Source organism: Bubalus bubalis, chromosome 5, assembly GCF_019923935.1.
Source record: "Bubalus bubalis isolate 160015118507 breed Murrah chromosome 5, NDDB_SH_1, whole genome shotgun sequence".
NCBI classification, from domain to species: domain Eukaryota; kingdom Metazoa; phylum Chordata; class Mammalia; order Artiodactyla; family Bovidae; genus Bubalus; species Bubalus bubalis.
This window is the reverse complement of record NC_059161.1, coordinates 14,324,258-14,341,166: the sequence shown is the minus strand read 5'-3', so window position 1 is coordinate 14,341,166 and position 16,909 is coordinate 14,324,258. Positions and strand designations below refer to the sequence as shown.

At 41.4% G+C, this 16,909-nt stretch overlaps 1 protein-coding gene across 13 annotated transcripts; it reads right to left on the bottom strand.

Moving 5' to 3' along the window:
- Window positions 1–9,641: 9,641 nt before the first annotated feature.
- Window positions 9,642–14,838, bottom strand: LOC123333603 (endogenous retrovirus group K member 13-1 Env polyprotein-like). 13 transcript variants are annotated; one of them, XM_045165663.1, is made up of 3 exons: window positions 14,424–14,551; window positions 11,551–11,582; window positions 9,642–11,100 (listed from the first exon to the last, which is right to left on the bottom strand). In XM_045165663.1, the coding sequence occupies exon 3, from the start codon at window positions 10,694–10,696 to the stop codon at window positions 9,758–9,760; it is 939 nt and encodes a 312-aa protein (XP_045021598.1). In that variant the 5' UTR covers window positions 10,697–11,100; window positions 11,551–11,582; window positions 14,424–14,551; the 3' UTR covers window positions 9,642–9,757. The 13 variants fall into 13 exon arrangements, with proteins under 13 accessions (XP_045021598.1, XP_045021592.1, XP_045021593.1 ...); XM_045165657.1 differs by having other exon boundaries at window positions 9,642–11,141; window positions 11,448–11,582; window positions 14,424–14,548; XM_045165658.1 differs by having other exon boundaries at window positions 11,448–11,582; window positions 14,424–14,548.
- Window positions 14,839–16,909: the final 2,071 nt, after the last annotated feature.

Below are 16,909 nucleotides of genomic sequence, written 5' to 3'. Positions count from 1 at the left end.
ATTTAAACTTAAATTTCCTTTCCCATGTTTTATTCCTACATTACTTAGTCTTTAACTTACCTCCAGAAGTCTCCTATTGTTGACTGAAGTTTTAAGATGAGAAATAAGTATTATTTTATTTGCACTGAAAATGAATATAATGGGGTACCTCTCTACAGCCATTTTTTCTTTATCCCCGTTCTGAATAATAGATCCACCTGAAAATCTATTAAAAATATGAGCCTTCTCTTCATCAAAATGTACAAATCTAAATTTGAGTTGGGAGATCAAGTTCCCTTAAAGGTATAGGGATCCCAGCTGAATAAACTTCATCTGGGATGTAGGACTGCAAGGGTAAGGATATTGTTAAAGCCTAAGCATGGTGATAGATCTGATACAGGAACAGTGGCAGGGAGGTGTTACACATCTTTAACACAGAATATTTCTTGATAGTGTGGAAGCTTCTTTAATTAAAATATGATGAGAACAGCTGGCTACCAGCTAGCACTGGCAACACAACAAGAATGTCAATAATTGTGTCGCAGGAGAAAACTGAAGGCACAGCTGTTTCAAATGGAGACTCTGAGTCTATCCCTACAGACAAGAGCTTCAACTTTTCCATTCAATTCACATTTGCTTTAGCATCTTGAATGTTGAAAATAAACTGAGAACCTCCCTAGAATTGTTTAAAAAAAAAAATGCCACCAAGGGCTGCCAGGGTCCAGCCCCAGCTGATCCAGGGTATTCGAAGGAGAGACGGCATAGGCGAGGGTCAGGAAACAACTGCTTAATTAAACGTTAATTAAGGAAAAGAATAAGGATAGCTCAGTAGGAAAATTCAGTGGAGAAAAGAGGCTGAGTAGCTTGGTTTACGCGGGGGACCAATAAAACTTCAAGACAAGAAGTTTGCACCACTTACGTAGGCCGCAGGCGTCCTTCCGTTCTCCCGAAGGAGAGGAGACACTGAGGCCTCCCCGGTCGGATCTTAGAAGCCCAGGCATAATTAGTAAGCATGGTGGGTTCCGCGCTCCAGAACTCAAAAAAAAAAAAAAAAAGAGCTCCAGGACTCATGACTCGGGTATCCTTTTAAACTGTGCCTGTGTACTCAGTCGCATGTGCCTCTTAGCGACCTCATGGACAGTACCCCGTCAGGCTCCTCTGTCCATGGGATTTTTGCAGGCAAGAATACTGGAGTGGGTTGCCATTGCCTCCTCCAGGGGATCTTCCCAACCCAGGGATCAAACCCGAGCCTCCTGTGGCTCCTCCACTGGCAGGGAGATTCTTTACCACTGAGCCATAAGGGGAAGGCCCACGATGCCATCGGCAGCAGGAAACGCGGGGTTTGGGATGCAGTGCCCAAATCAGGCGGCAGGGAGCGCTAGCGAGCAGGTAATGGTGGCTCCTTGGGAGAACGCATGAAGCAAAGCATCTCAGGTGGGTTAGAAATGATCCCTAGACAAGTCAGACACATGGTTTTACTTTCCATATTTGGCAGCTCCCCCACCCCTTATTTCCCCTGCTCTCAGTTTCCTTAGCTTTAAAATGGCGGCTAATATGAAACTGAAGTGAGAGAGTACAAAGTGTTTTGAAATCTGCAAATCATTAATGTAATGGGAGGTGTTATAATTTTCTCCACTTTTAGTTAATTGGAAAATGACGGTAAGTAAAATAAATCTCCTTAGTGCCTTTCCCAGTGTATTTAATCTCTTTTGAAGTTGGTAGAAACCCTCAAGCAAGCAAAATATGGGAGCTTATATATACATCTTAGTCCTGGTGGGGGAAAGAAAGGTTTGTAGATTAAATCAATAATGTAACTACAACACATTTTTTTTCTTCTTTTGTCAAAATGTCTCTGAGCTAAATTTGTTCTGTAATACTGATTAGAAAGAATGAAATTGGCAATTTAACTAAAAAGAAAGGGAACTAAATTTTTGAATGCTTGTTACGTGCCAGATACTTTGCATAGTTTATCTTATCTAATCTCTACAGCAGCACAAGAAGAAAGTATTGATATAATATTTCTTATTTACAGATGAGAAACCTGTCGCTCACAGAGGTTAGGTGAATTTCCTACCACACAGCTGACTATCAAAGCTAGGATTTAAATCCAAGCCTGTTCAACTCCAAAGCATGTGTTCTTCCTACACACCATACCCCATTCTACCAGAAGCATTTTATTGAGAAATAAGGCTTAATCTATTCAAGAAGACTTCCTTAAATATGTATTAATTATAGGACACTGCTAAGTCCTAGAAATACAGAGAGGAAATAAGAGAGCACTTGCTCACAACCAAAGCTTCTTGTATCCACATGAAAAAAAGGTAAATTCATTGAAGAATGTTGGAATCAACTTTCAAGTGTGATTCAAATCTTTTCAACAAACAAGGAGCTTTTATGTTATAATGCCTCTCAATCTATTAACACAGGATCATCTAAGACTGAGAGTTCCTACAAATATCTTGAGACATTCATGTCCCCAGATCTTGTGCTACAACTGAAGTTTTAACTGGAGTGAATTCATACATCTCAATGGTAAAAAGAGAGGCATCATTGTCTATCACATGGACTGAAAAGCCCACTCAAATGTCAGAGCTATCTAGTTTACAGGAGCCTAGAGAGTCTTGGATGATTAAATTCAGGTTCAGTGAGATGAAATTAAGATATCCCTGAACTGCTATGCTAGGAGACAATACCTTCACATGATGTGGATAGAACTGTATTTTTTAAAGTATTTATTTTAGTTGGTGCTGACTATGCTTTCCATCATTGCCTAGACATTTTGGACTTTGTTTCCAAAGGAATTGCAAGCTTTACTTATATAAGAAGCAAACTCTAATTTCTTAACCTCAAAAATGTATCCCCAAAGACTGAGGAATAAGGTAAATGGCAAAACAGACACAATGCTTTTTACTTGAGGGATCTGCCAGTAGAGGGCAATATTAGTTTTCACACTTCCTAATACCTCTGCTGCTGCTGCTAAGTCACTTCAGTCATGTCCGACTCTGTGCAACCCCATAGACGGCAGCCCACCAGGCTCCCCCTTCCCTGGGATTCTCCAGGCAAGAACACTGGAGTGAGTTGCCATTTCCTTCTCCAATGCATGAAAGTGAAAAGTGAAAGTGAAGTCGCTCAGTCATGTCTGCCTCTTAGCAACTCCGTGGATTGCAGCCTACCAGGCTCCTCCGTCCATGGAATTTTCCAGGCAAGAGTACTGGAGTGGGGTGCCATTGCCTAATACCTCTAGTGATCCTTAACCATTAAGTTTAAAATAGCTATTTATCACAGAGTATCAGGCTGGGCTCCCTGTGTTAGATAGCAACTTCTCACCAGCTATCTATTTTACACATGATTTTGTGTATATGTCAATGCTCTCTTCTCTGATCGCCCCACTCTCTCCTTCCCCCACTGTGTCCACAAGTCTGTGATGACTTAGAGGGGTGGGACAGGGTTGGGGCAGGAGAGGCGAGGGAGGCTTAAGAGGGAGAGAATATATGGATTATGGCTGATTTGTGTTGTTATACAGCAGAAACCAACACAGTGTTGTAAAGCAATTTTCCTCCAATTAAAAAATAAGAAAGGAAGTTTAATTAGGGGGAAAAATAGCTATTTAACAGAAATCTTGGGTGAATAAGACCGGTAACATGTTAGAAGCAAAGATAAAGTGTTAGTTGCTCAGTCATGTCTGACTCTATTTGACTCCATGTACTGTAGCCTGCCAGGCTCCTCTGTCCATAGAATTCTCCAGGCAAGAATACTGGAGTGGGTTGCCTTTACCTTCTCGAGGGGATCTTACCAACCCAGGGATCAAACCCAAGGCTTCTACACTGGCAGGCAGACTCTTTACCATCTAAGCTACCAGGGAAGCCCCGGTAATATCAGAAGTGGGAAGAAGCAGAGATAAGGCAAATGTAAATTATCAAAGACAATTCTACAGTTCTCTACACATTATGTGAAGGTACTGTCACCAGACCTTCTAGAATTAACACCCAAAAAAGATGCCCTTTCCATTTTAGGGAACTGAAATACAAAAGTAGGAAGTCAAGAGATACCTGGAGTAATAGGCAAAGTTGGCCTTGGAATACAAAATGAAGCAGGGCAAAGGCTAATAGAGTTTTGCCAAGAGAATGCACTGGTCATAGCAAACACCTTCTTCCAACAACACAACAGACAACTCTACACATGGACGTCACCAGATGGTCAAAATTGAAATCACATTGATCATATTCTTTTCAGCCAAAGATGAGAAACTCTATACAGTCAGCAAAACCAAGACTGGGAGCTGACTGTGCCTCAGATCATGAACTTCTTATTGCAAAATTCAGACTTATATTGATTAAAGTAGGGAAGACCACTAGGCCATTCAGGTATGGCCTAAATCAATTCACTTACAATTATACAACAGAAGTGACAAATAGATTCAAGGGATTAGATCTGACAGAGTGCCTGAAGAACTATGGATGGAGGTTCATGACATTGTACAGAAGGGAGTGATCAAGATCATCCCCAAGAAAAAGAAATGCGAAAAGGCAAAATGGTTGTCTGAGGAGGCCTTACAAATAGCTGAGAAAAGAAGAGAAGCTAAAGGCAAAGGAGAAAACGAAAGATATACCCATTTGAATGCAGAGTTCCAAAGAGTAGCAAGGAGAGATAAGAAAGCCTTCCTCAGTGATCAGTGCAAAGAAATAGAGGGAAAAAATAGAATGGGAAAGACTGGAGATCACTTCAAGAAAATTAGAGATACCAAAGGAACATTTCATGCAAAGATGGGCACAATAAAGGACAGAAATGGTACGGACCTAACAGAAGCAGAAGATATTAGGAAGAGGTGGCAAGAATACATAGAAGAACTGTACAAAAAAGATCTTCATGACCCAGATAACCACAATGGTGTGATCACTCACCTAGAGCCAGACATCCTGGAATGCGAAGTCAAGTGGGCCTTAGAAAGCATCACTACGAACAAAGCTAGTGGAGGTGATGGAATTCCAGTTGAGCTATTTCAAATCCTGGAAGATGATGCTATGAAAGTGCTGCACTCAATATGCCAGCAAATTTGGAAAACTCAGCAGTGGTCACAGGACTGGAAAAGGTCAGTTTTCATTCCAATCCCAAAGAAAGGCAATGCCAAAGAATGCTCAAACTACTGCACAATTGCAGTCATCTCACACACTAGTAAAGTAATGCTCAAAATTCTCCAAGCCAGGCTTCAACAGTATGTGAACCATGAATTCCAGATGTTCAAGCTGGATTTAGAAAAGCCAGAGGGACCACAGATCAAATTGCCAACATCCACTGGATCATGGAAAACGCAAGGGAGTTCCAGAAAAACATCTGCTTTATTGACTATGCCAAAGCCTTTGACTGTGTGGACCACAACAGACTGGAAAATTCTTAAAGAGATGAGAGTACCAGACCACCTTACCTGCCTCCTGAGAAATCTGTATGTAGGTCAAGAAGCAGCAGTTAGAACGGGACATGAAACAACAGACTGGTTCCAAATTGGGAAAGGAGTATGTCAAGGCTGTATATTGTCACCCTGCTTATTGAACTTATGTACAGAGTACATCATGAGAAATGCTGGGCTGGAAGAAGCACAAGCTGGAATCAAGATTGCCGGGAGAAATATCAATAACCTCAGACACACAGATGATACCACCCTTATGGCAGAAATTGAAGAACTAAAGAGCCTCTTGATGAAAGTGAAAGAGGAGAGTGAAAAAGTTGGCTTAAAATTCAACGTTCAGAAAACTAAGATCATGGCATCTGGTCCCATCACTTTGTGGCAAATAGATGGGGAAACAATGGAAAGAGTGAGACTTTATTTTGGGGGGCTCCAAAATCACTGCAGATGGTGACTGCAGCCATGAAATTAAAAGACAGTTACTCCTTGGAAGAAAAGCTATGACCAACCTAGATAGCATATTAAAAAGCAGAGACATTGCTCTGCCAACAAAAGTCTGTCTAGTCAAAGCTATGGTTTTTCCAGTAGTCATGTATGGATGTGAGAGTTAGACTATAAAGAAAGCTGAGCATAGAAGAATTGATGCTTTTGAACTGTGGTGTTGGAGAAGACTCTGAGAGCCCCTTGGACTGCAAGGAGATCAAACTGGTCCATCCTAAAGGAAATCAGTCCTGAATATTCATTGGAAGGACTGATGCTGAAGCTGAAACTCCATTACTTTGGCCACCTGATGTGAAGAACTAACTCATTGGAAAAGACCCTGATGCTGGGAAAGATTGAAGGCAGGAGGAGAAGGGGATGACAGAGGATGAGATGATTGGATGGCATCATCGGCTTGATAGACATGAGTTTGAGTCAGCTCTGGAAGTTGGTGATGGACCTGGAAGCCCGGGGTGATGCAGTCCATGGGGTTGCAAAGAGTTGGAGATGACTGATGGCCTGAACTGAACTGAAGTATCAAAATGTTAATGTCTCTGATAAGAGATGTTTATTTATCTTATGATAACTCTAGATATTGGCTGATTATAATGTGGCTGGAGGGTTGCTATCTCTTTGTGGTATTTCCCTGCTGCTGCTGCTGCTAAGTCGCTTCAGTCGTGTCCGACTCTGTGCGACCCCATAGACGGCAGCCCACCAGGCTCCCCCGTCCCTGGGATTCTCCAGGCAAGAACACTGGAGTGGGTTGCCATTTCCTTCTCCAATGCATGAAACTGAAAAGTGAAAGTGAAGTCACTCAGTCGTGTCTGACTCTTAGCAACCCCATGGACTGCAGCCCACCAGGCTTCTTGGTCCATGGGATTTTCCAGGCAAGACTACTGGAGTGGGGTGCCATTGCCTTCTCCAGGTATTTCCCTAGTGTCTAGCATATAAAAGGTTCTCAGTGACTATACACTGAATGACCTTGAATAAATAAATGCTGATCAGATATATCCATGTGTAGAGACTAAGGGTAGGACAAAGACTTCACACAAGTCCTTCTCATTTAGAATGTAGTCATTTTGTGCATAATATCTCTAAATGTTTCCAATAGCACTTTGGAAAGTAGTCTCTGGCCATTCTGAAAATTTTAGGGTAACCTTAAATCAATGAGCTAATTGTCATAGCTTTTTGTTAGTAGAAGACAAAATTGGTGAATTTTCCTTAGAAGAGTTCCACGTTTTACTTAGTATTGGTAAAGATATTTGGCTAGACTGATTTTATGAAGAGAAAGCTTTGGGATATTAACATACTGCTGCTAAATCACTTTAGTCGTGTCCGACTCTGTGTGACCCCATAGACGGCAGCCCACCAGGCTCCCCCGTCCCTGGGACTCACCAGGCAAGAACACTGGAGTGGGTTGCCATTTCCTTCTCCAATGCATGAAAGTCAACGTGAAGTTGCTCAGTCCTGTCTGACTCTTCACGACCCCATGGACTGCAGCCTACCAGGCTCCTCCGCCCATGGGATTTTCCAGGCAAGAGTACTGGAGTGGGGTGCCATTGCCTTCTCCCAGGATATTAACATACTGTTGATCAATTGCTGGTTTACTTAAAGGAGCCACTTGTTAACTGGAGTCAGAGAGAATGAAACTGTGACCTTTTTAAAGGATGAATATAGTTGAGAGATACAATACAAATGCATTTGCTGAATATGTCTGTACCTCATTTTGTCAATTTTGGTGTTCAGTTATTATTTTGTCCTTTATATAATAGTAGTAATGTATATGATAGTAGTAATATTGGTAGTTTGAACTGGTTGGCATAACCCCAATTTTTTTCCAACATCTCTTAAATATGGTTCTAATTTTATACAAAATTTCAGCATATAGCTAAATATTTAGCATTAAAGATTTCTCTTTGGGGATGATTGAATAAGTTTTCATGCTTCTAATAATTCGTTGTACATTTGTACTTAGAAAAATAAACCCTACGCCATGAACTACAAGTCCAGTGGGAGGAAACCCTCTTCTCTGCAAACTTTATGTTCAGTTCCTTGGCCAGTCTATAAGCCACAGCAAAACAAATTTGTGGAGATGTTTTACATGTGGTACAGAAAATCCTCTATCAAGAGATTTGGGATTAGCTGCAGTGTGAGTGGAAGGATTTTGCTGAAATTTGTCCATCAAATTCAGCAAAGTTCTCCCACTAGAGTCATTTATGATAGCATTTGCTTTGGTTCTGCTCAGGTTCTTTCCCAGGTCAATGCAGGTCAAGTTCCTTAAGAAAGTAATATACGTGATCTATCATCAATATGGCATTTTGTTGAAGCAATTTCTAAGCGTTTGGGCTTGTGCCAATCCAGGCATACTGTTGCCCTACTCTGACTAATGACTGAGGCCACAGGCTGCTATGAGGCTATAGTTTGTCACCAGCTATACTAATAGTCAGTCTAAATAATTCACATGCTAATGACTTTGGTTTCATTAGCAAGCTGTTGATTGAAATAGTACTTGCAATTTATTATAGATAGGTTTTGTTTTTGAGAAAATAATCATGAATTTCTCCCAGCCTCGATGTTTCAGTAACTAACACTAGCTTGAGCAGCAATGATTTGCCATATGGCAATCAGTATTTTTGCTTTAGGGTACATTTTTTAAATGCTTATTTATGCTATATAATACCTTTAGTCTGATTTCAATAGGCCCAATAGAATTTCTTTCAGATGTTCTGTATTTTAAGCTGAAGACATTATTCTGCTGATAAAATACACTCATGAATTACCATGAATTATTTAATTCACTCCATTGTATGGATGACAAATGACTAATACAAATCATTCGTGTTTTTTTACTCTATCATATTCCTGCCTTGTAAAAAATGACTTCAGGGCTCCTTTTACTATTTATTTTATAAATAAGCTTTTTAAATTTTACAACGGTTTTAGATTTGTAGAAAATTTGTAAAGATAGAACAGAAAGTTTCCATGTACCCCATATTCAGTTTCCCACATTATTAATATCCTTCACTGATATGGTACATTTGTTGCAACTATGGCAGAAAGTGAAGAGGAACTAAAAAGCCTCTTGATGAAAGTGAAAGAGGAGAGTGAAAAAGTTGGCTTAAAGCCCAACATTCAGAAAACGAAGATCATGACTTCTGGTCCCATCACTTCATGGGAAATAGATGGGAAAACCGTGGAAACAGTGTCAGACTTTATTTTTTTGGACTCCAAAATCACTGTAGATGGTGACTGCAGCCATGAAATTAAAAGTTGCTTACTCTTTGGAAGAAAAGTTATGACCAACCTAGATAGCATATTGAAAAGCAGAGACATTACTTTGCCAACAAAGGTCTGTCTAGTCAAGGCTATGGTTTTTCCAGGGGTCATATATGGATGTGAGAGTTGGACTGTTGCCGGTGCCAGCCGGCAAAGTTGATCAGGTCCCGAGAACATGCATGGCGTGGCTGAGAAAGAAAACTACAGCAAACTACAGCAAAGATGGGGTCGAGAGGTTCAGACATGTCTCCACGAAGGGACGCTGTCTGACCACGACTTTATTCAGCATCTTATATTTATACAGGAAAGCGTGAGAAAGACAAGACAGTTAACATTTTTTGGTTGACCTATACATCTTACAAAAAGTCACAAGAAATCTTGAGAGCATGGGAATGGCACCCTGTTATTATTTCTTACACCAGATAACATTTCTCTGTGTGTAAGAAGTTTGTCCAGAACTCCAGGTGTCTGCAGTAAATAATCGCCTAATCTCTGGGGTGGCGGGACAGAGAGCTATGTTTGCAAGCAAACCCTCAAAGACTGAGGCAGCTCCCAGAGCTGTGTCCTTCGGACAAAGGACCCTGTTCTCACGGGCAGCTCCCCGCATCTCCCCCTTTCTTTTTATATAGGCGCACGCTTATGTTCCTTTAACCGCAGACCATTTCCATAGATGGAAGCCTTTATCATCCATAGATCATCAATTAGTTTTTTAATTAAACAAGGTGCAATAAATAAAACAGTTAAAATTATTAAGAATAATCCTCCCATGGCTGCTCCCAAGTACCAAATACTATTGACGGTAGGTACATGTCGAAAAAGTTCTTTAACAAAAGACTCAGCTCTTTTTGCAACATCCAAATCAGGTCTGGGTGCATGTTCAATGTTCATTATTTCCTGATGTAGATGCAGCAAATCTAAGGAAATATTTTCATTATGCCAAATACCTTCTAAATGAGCTTTCACCTTATCCCAAGCAGTTATACTATCATTATATTTTTTTGGGGTAACACAGATCCATCGAAAATCAGCATGACATTGTACCTGTAATCTCAACTTTATACTTTGAACCTCTTCACCTAAAAATTTTACAACATCATAAAGGGCATTCAATTGATGCTCTAGCTTTTTGTCAATCTCTTCTTGAGTCCCCAGGGTAACGGATACATTTTGTGCCAGATTATTAACAAAAGTTGCAGTTTGCACTAAGTATGCCAGGGTTAGGGCTGCAGTAATGGAGGAGGCAATAAGGGTTACCAAAGCTACAAATCCCAGAATTATTAACCCTATTCCCCTGCGATAACGCATTAAAGCACCCTCTACTTCTCTCCAAAGTTCAAGTCCTCTTTCATCATACCAAGACCCATTAATCTTTACAGGAACCATAACAAAAGCAGGCTGTCTTAAGACTAGAACCCTAGTTTGATTAGTAATTCCCCTGACGCAGTTAGTTAAGGTACAATTGTTACAAGTTACATCATAATTTCGTAACCCAGGTTGTATTTTTACAGATCCTACTAGTAAAGCATAAGGGTGAGGCACACATGCACGAGAGTACCTCATGGTGAGATTCCATAAATAACCGTGTCTCACTTTCTATCCCACCTGAAGGTAGGAACCCTCACATCCAAGGGCGGCAGCTAGTTTCCAGATTTCTGTTTGGAACACTTTAGAGCCGCCGAAGTTCCAAATACGGGATGCAAAGTTTCTATTGTCCTGAGCTCCAGGGTTTCGGGCCGAGTCTGGAGACCAGTCCCACAGTGACTCATTTGTCCCAAATATGTTATAAACCGTAGCAGTTCCATCTCGACACAGTTTCCATGGTGCAGCAGTGACTCTTCCCCTTGTTCCAAAGTCGCAGGAAGGGATATCTAAAGGACCAGTTCCATTGCGACGTTGAGGAGTTCCAGATTCTTTCGTTACTCCAGGAATATATAGGCTCCAACCACTGTCATAATCAGCATATCCTGACTCCCCAACAAAAAGACATCCTGTTGAATTAAAATATCTAGACAGACAGATAGGTAAACGATCAAACACTCCATGATAAGAGAAATTAACTTGGTTAGGAATAATATGTTTATCTGAAAAACCACCCAAAGCTACAGTATCGTTAGTGTATATGGGAATGGACCGACCCTCCCAGCCCACCGGTTGGAGAAGGGGAGGGTCGGGAAAATAAGCCCAGTAAGTATTTGAATATTCTTCAGAGTGTGCAGTATTAATCTGATTTAAGATAATTAATAAGGTTATCAGGAAGCTTAAGGGCAATATCGAATCGCCCTGCACAGCGACACGATTCTGTGCCTCTCACATCAATGCCTGAAGTTGTTGCCGAGATGGTAATTCATCATGTTCTTGAACCGTCAATCTCCTCATCTGGTTTACTAGAGATTGTCTCCGCCGTGCGTACCAACCTTTCCGGCAGCCAGCACGGCGCTTCGGCATCCTGTGGGAAAACACAAACATGCCCTCGTCCCCAAATTATTACTGGATCTGGTCCATACCATTTTCCCACAAGTGGGTCTTTCCAAAAGACTTTAGGTCTTATTGTTTGCGCATCAAAGTTCCAAAATCGCTGTGCTGCTGAACGGCCACATATATCCAACTGTAAAAAATTTAGAACAAATAAAGCATGGTTTAGAGAGTTGGAGGGGGTATTGAGATACAATTCCCCCTTCTTTAGTTTTTGCAATTGATGTTTGAGAGTTTGATGTGCCTATTCAATGATTCCTTGACCTTGAGGATTATAAGGGATACCTGTTTTATGTGAGATAGACAATTGCGTACAAAATAGTTGAAAATTTTTTCCAGTGTATCCTGGACCATTGTCTGTTTTTATGGTTTTAGGGGTTCCCATAACAGCAAAACATTTAATGCAATGAGCTATACAATGTTTGCTAGCTTCTCCGGATTGTAGAGAGGCACGTAAAAAGCTGGAGAAGGTGTCAATAGTAACATGAACAAATTTTTGTTTACCAAATTCAGGAATATGAGTAACATCCATTTGCCATATGTCGTTTGGCAACAATCCTCAGGGATTAACTCCATAATGGGGGACGCTAAAAAATTGAGGACATGTTTGACATTGCTTAACAATCTGTCTGGCAGCTTCTCGAGTAATGCCAAATTGAAGTCTTAAGCTATTGCTGTTTTGATGGTGTAAGCTGTGGGAGGTTTTTGCCATTTGTTCCAATGAAGGAAATATACGTGTAGCTTCATCAGCCAAAGCATTGCCTCGTGCTAAAGGTCCAGGAAGTCCAGAGTGAGCACGAATATGACCAAAATAGCATTTATTAACTCTGGAACAAATTAAATGTTGTATATCACGAAAAAGAGTTTGGATAGTAGAATTCAGAGTACCAATAAATGGAACAGTCTCAGTAGTGTTTAAGGCTCTTATGATATATTGACTGTCTGAATATAAATTAAATGGAGCAGAGATTTGTAATAAAGCCTGAAAAACGGCAAATAGTTCTACTTATTGAGCTGACTTATAATTAGTACGCCAGGCGGCAGTATTGTCCTGTATAATCAAACTAGCTATTCCATTAGAAGAGCCATCAGTAAATACAGTTAGGGCGTCGGCAAGGGGCTGAGAAACAATGATTTTTGGGAAGAGAAATTGGTGATAATGAGCAAATTGCAAAATTTTATCCCTTATCTCGTTTTTGTTGCTGATACAGTGCTTCTTTGACTGTCTTTCCTTGTAATGCCGCGGCCAAAGTTATGCCTTGAACATACGAAGGGCTGATATCGGCACAAATCAGTACATAATCAGATAAGCCTCCCTTTTTCCTGTAAGGTCTCAGGGCAGCTTGACAAGCCGAATTGGCATTCTCATAAGCAAGCTGTTTAGCCAACACCTGCCTGCTCATCCCCTATCATTTTACTAATTGCCTCAAGCAGGTGGGCAACAAAATCCTGATATGGTTCATCTGGCCCCTGGCGAATTTTAGATAAATCTTCAGTCTTTTTATCAGAATTTGGAAGTTTTTTCCATGCTCGCAGAGCTGTAGCACTAATCTGAGGGTAGGCTCCAGGCAAATAATTAAGTTGATTATTAGTGTCTCTATAATCTTCCTCTCCCACCATCATTTCATAAGTGGTATTCAGTCCCTGTCGCCGATTGATATCGGCTGTGATCCCACACTGCTCAGCAAACTCAGATTTCCATAGTAAATAATCTCCTCCAGATAAACAAGCTCCAGCGACCTGTTTCCAATCATTAGGTGGCAGATTTTGATTTCCTAAAGCCTCTATAATAGCCTGAGTAAACAGCGCAGTCAGGCCGTATTGTGCACAAGCCATTTTTAACTCTTTTAGCTGCTTAATGGGCAGCAGTTCATAATACCTCTGCTGTTGAGCATTTTCAAATACTGGATAGATTCCTGAAAACCTGGGAATATGTTCTCCTTCTTCATTAGCTCACTTAATCGCTTGTTGAAGAGGAGATAATAATATCTCACTTCTAATTTTTATGTTTTCACTGGGCAAAGAAGCAGGGATAGATATAAGCTCTTGCGGTTCTACGAAAGGTGGAAGTGGATCGAGCCCAGCAAGAACCGAGGGAGGACATGCTGGAGGCACAGGTTGGCTGGAGTGGGAGTCTCCCTGTGCCTCCTTTTTTACTGCTATAACAATTTTCTGAATTAAATTCTCCAGCTGTTCTTCAGAAAGCCCTGAATGCTTTAATTCCCCTTTTCCCAAGGGGGATTGCATGTTAACCATCATCTCCCAAGGCATATCCTCTCTATGGTACTGAGCTGCTTGTTCATTTAACTCTTCCTGTTCATCAGAGCTTAACACATCATCATTCCCTCCAGCCTTACAAGCTGTTCCCTCAGGCACAGCATAAAGTGGCTCAGGTGGAGGGGCGGAAGGCTCTGCAACTTCGGGTTCTGTGGAATCCTTGAGGGCCGTTTGAATTTTATGCCCCTCATGTTCAGAATCCAGACAGTCTCTTATGAGAGTCCACAAAGAAAAAGCATCCACAGGGACACGATTGGGACCATGTAAGGAATAATATGCCTGCAATTGTTTTCCTACTTTTTTCCAAGTTTCCAGACTAACTGTTCCTTCCTCTGGAAACCAGGGACAAACGTCTTTTATAAAAAGTAAAAACTTGTCTAGCTGTAACTTATCTACATGAATTCCCCTAACTTTTAACATAGTTTTCAACATACGTACAAATAACTGGTGGCTATTGCCTTGTCACATGATTTATTACTCTCGACCATAACACTCCCTGCCCTTTACTTTAATTAACTAGGAATTCCTTGTTACTTACCTCGATCTTGGCGGGCAGCGGCCATCGTCGCACTCCGATTCCCGAGTCCCTGTTCGGGCGCCACCTGCCGGTGCCAGCCGGCAAAGTCGATCAGGTCCCGAGAATGTGCATGGCGCGGCTGAGAAAGAAAACTACAGAAAACTACAGCAAAGATGGGGTCGAGAGGTTCAGACACGTCTCCATGAAGGGACGCAGTCTGACCACGACTTTATTCAGCATCTTATATTTATACAGGAGAGCGTGAGAAACACAAGACAGCTAACATTTTTTGGTTGACCTATACATCATACAAAAAGTCACAAGAAATCTTGAGAGCATGGGAATGGCACCCTGTTATTATTTCTTACACCAGATAACATTTCTCTGTGCGTGAGAAGTTTGTCCAGAACTCCAGGTGTCTGCAGTAAATAATCGCCTAATCTCTGGGGTGGCGGGACAGAGAGCTATGTTTGCAAGCAAACCCTCAAAGACTGAGGCAGCTCCCAGAGCTGTGTCCTTTAAACAAAGGACCCCATTCTCACGGGCAGCTCCCTGCAGACTGTGAAGATAGCTGAGCGCCGAAGAATTGATGCTAATTAACTGTGGTGTTGGAGAAGACTCTTGAGAGTCCCTTGGACTGCAAGGAGATCCAACCAGTCCATTCTAAAGGAGATCAGTCCTGGGATTTCTTTGGAAGGAATGATGCTAAAGCTGAAACTCCAGTACTTTGGCCACCTCATGCGAAGAGTTGACTCATTGGAAAAGACTCTGATGCTGGGAGGGATTGGGGGCAGGAGGAGAAGGGGACGACAGAGGATGAGATGGCTGGATGGCATCACTGACTCGATGGACATGAGTTTGAGTGAGCTCCGTGATGGACAGGGAGGACTGGTGTGCTGCAATTCATGGGGTTGCAAAGAGTCGGACATGACTGAGCGACTGAACTGAACTGAACTGAACTGAGTGAACTAACATTGCTGTTGTTGTTCATTGTTCAGTTGCCAAGCTGTGTCCAAATCTTTGCAACCCCATGGACTGCAGCACACCATATTTCCCTGTCCTTCACTATCTCCCAGGGCTTGCTCAAACTCATGTCCATTGAGTTGGTGATACCATCCAACCACCTCATCCTCTGTCATTCCCTTCTCCTCCTGCCCTTAGTATTTCCCAGCATCAAGATCTTTTCCAATGAGTTGGCTCTTCACATCAGTTGGCCAAAGTATTGGAGTTTAAGCTTCAACATCAGTCCCTCCAATGAATATTCAGGGTTGATTTATATTTAGGATTGCCTGGTTTGATCTCCTTGTACTCCAAGGGACTCTCAAGAGTCTTTCTTAAGCTCCACAATTCAAAAGCATCAATTCTTTGGTGCTCAGCCTTCTTTATGGTCCAACTCTCACATCTGTACAAGACTACTGGAAAAACCACAGCTTTGACTATATGGACCTCAGTCAGCCAAGTGATGTCTCTGCTTTTTAATGTGTTATCTATGTTTGTCATAGCTTTTTTTCCTAGGAGTAAGCATCTTTTAATTTTGTGGCTGCAGTCACCATCTGCAGTGACCAGCATTAACTAAATATTAATTAAACTCTACCATACTTCATTCATATTTGCTAGATTTTTACTGAATGCTTCTTGTTTACATCAGGATCCCATCCAGATACCAAATTGCACATTAGACTTATCTAGTCTATGACAAGAATTCTTGGGGGGATTCTTGGAAGGAAGATGACAAATGCTAATCTCATCTCATTAAGAATACATACTAACAACATGACTTATCATTGTTGATGTTAATTAACCTTGATCACCTGGTGGACTTAATGTTGACCAGGTTTCTACTCTGTATTTTCCCCCTTTCTTTACTGTATTTTTGAGGAGCAAGTTACTTCATTTAAGGGGTGAGTATTTATCTTCCTTCTCCTTGAGGGTGGTGTTTCTACATATATTATTTGGAATTCTTCTGCATGGTAGAAGAACCCCTTGTTTGTTTTTTTATCCAGTTATTTATTTGTATCCTTATGGACTGAAGAATAATTTTATACTTTGGGTTGTAATTTAGTATTATGTTTTGCTGCTCAAATTGTTTCAGTTTAGACAGTAGGAGTTCTTTCAGTTGGCTTCCATGTCCCTTTGACATAAACTATTATTGTGTGTGTGTGTGTACCTTTTTTGTTTGTTTTGCATTTCCTTCATTTATGACCCAGTAATCCCAGGGACAGGGGAGCCTGGTGGGCTGCTGTCTATGGGGTCACACAGAGTCGGACACGACTGAAGCGACTTAGCAGCAGCAGCAGCAGCAGCAAGATACTCTAAGCTCATCTTGTGTATTTTCTGTTCCAGCCTTATAATCAGCCATTTCTCTAAGGAGCCCTGGTTCCTTTTTATTGGAAATTTCCATTAGAAACCAAGATTTGGGGGACTTCCTTGGTGATGCAGTGGTTAAAAAACTCCGTGCTCCCAAGCAGGGGACGCGAGTTCAATCCCCAATTGGGGAACTAAGATCC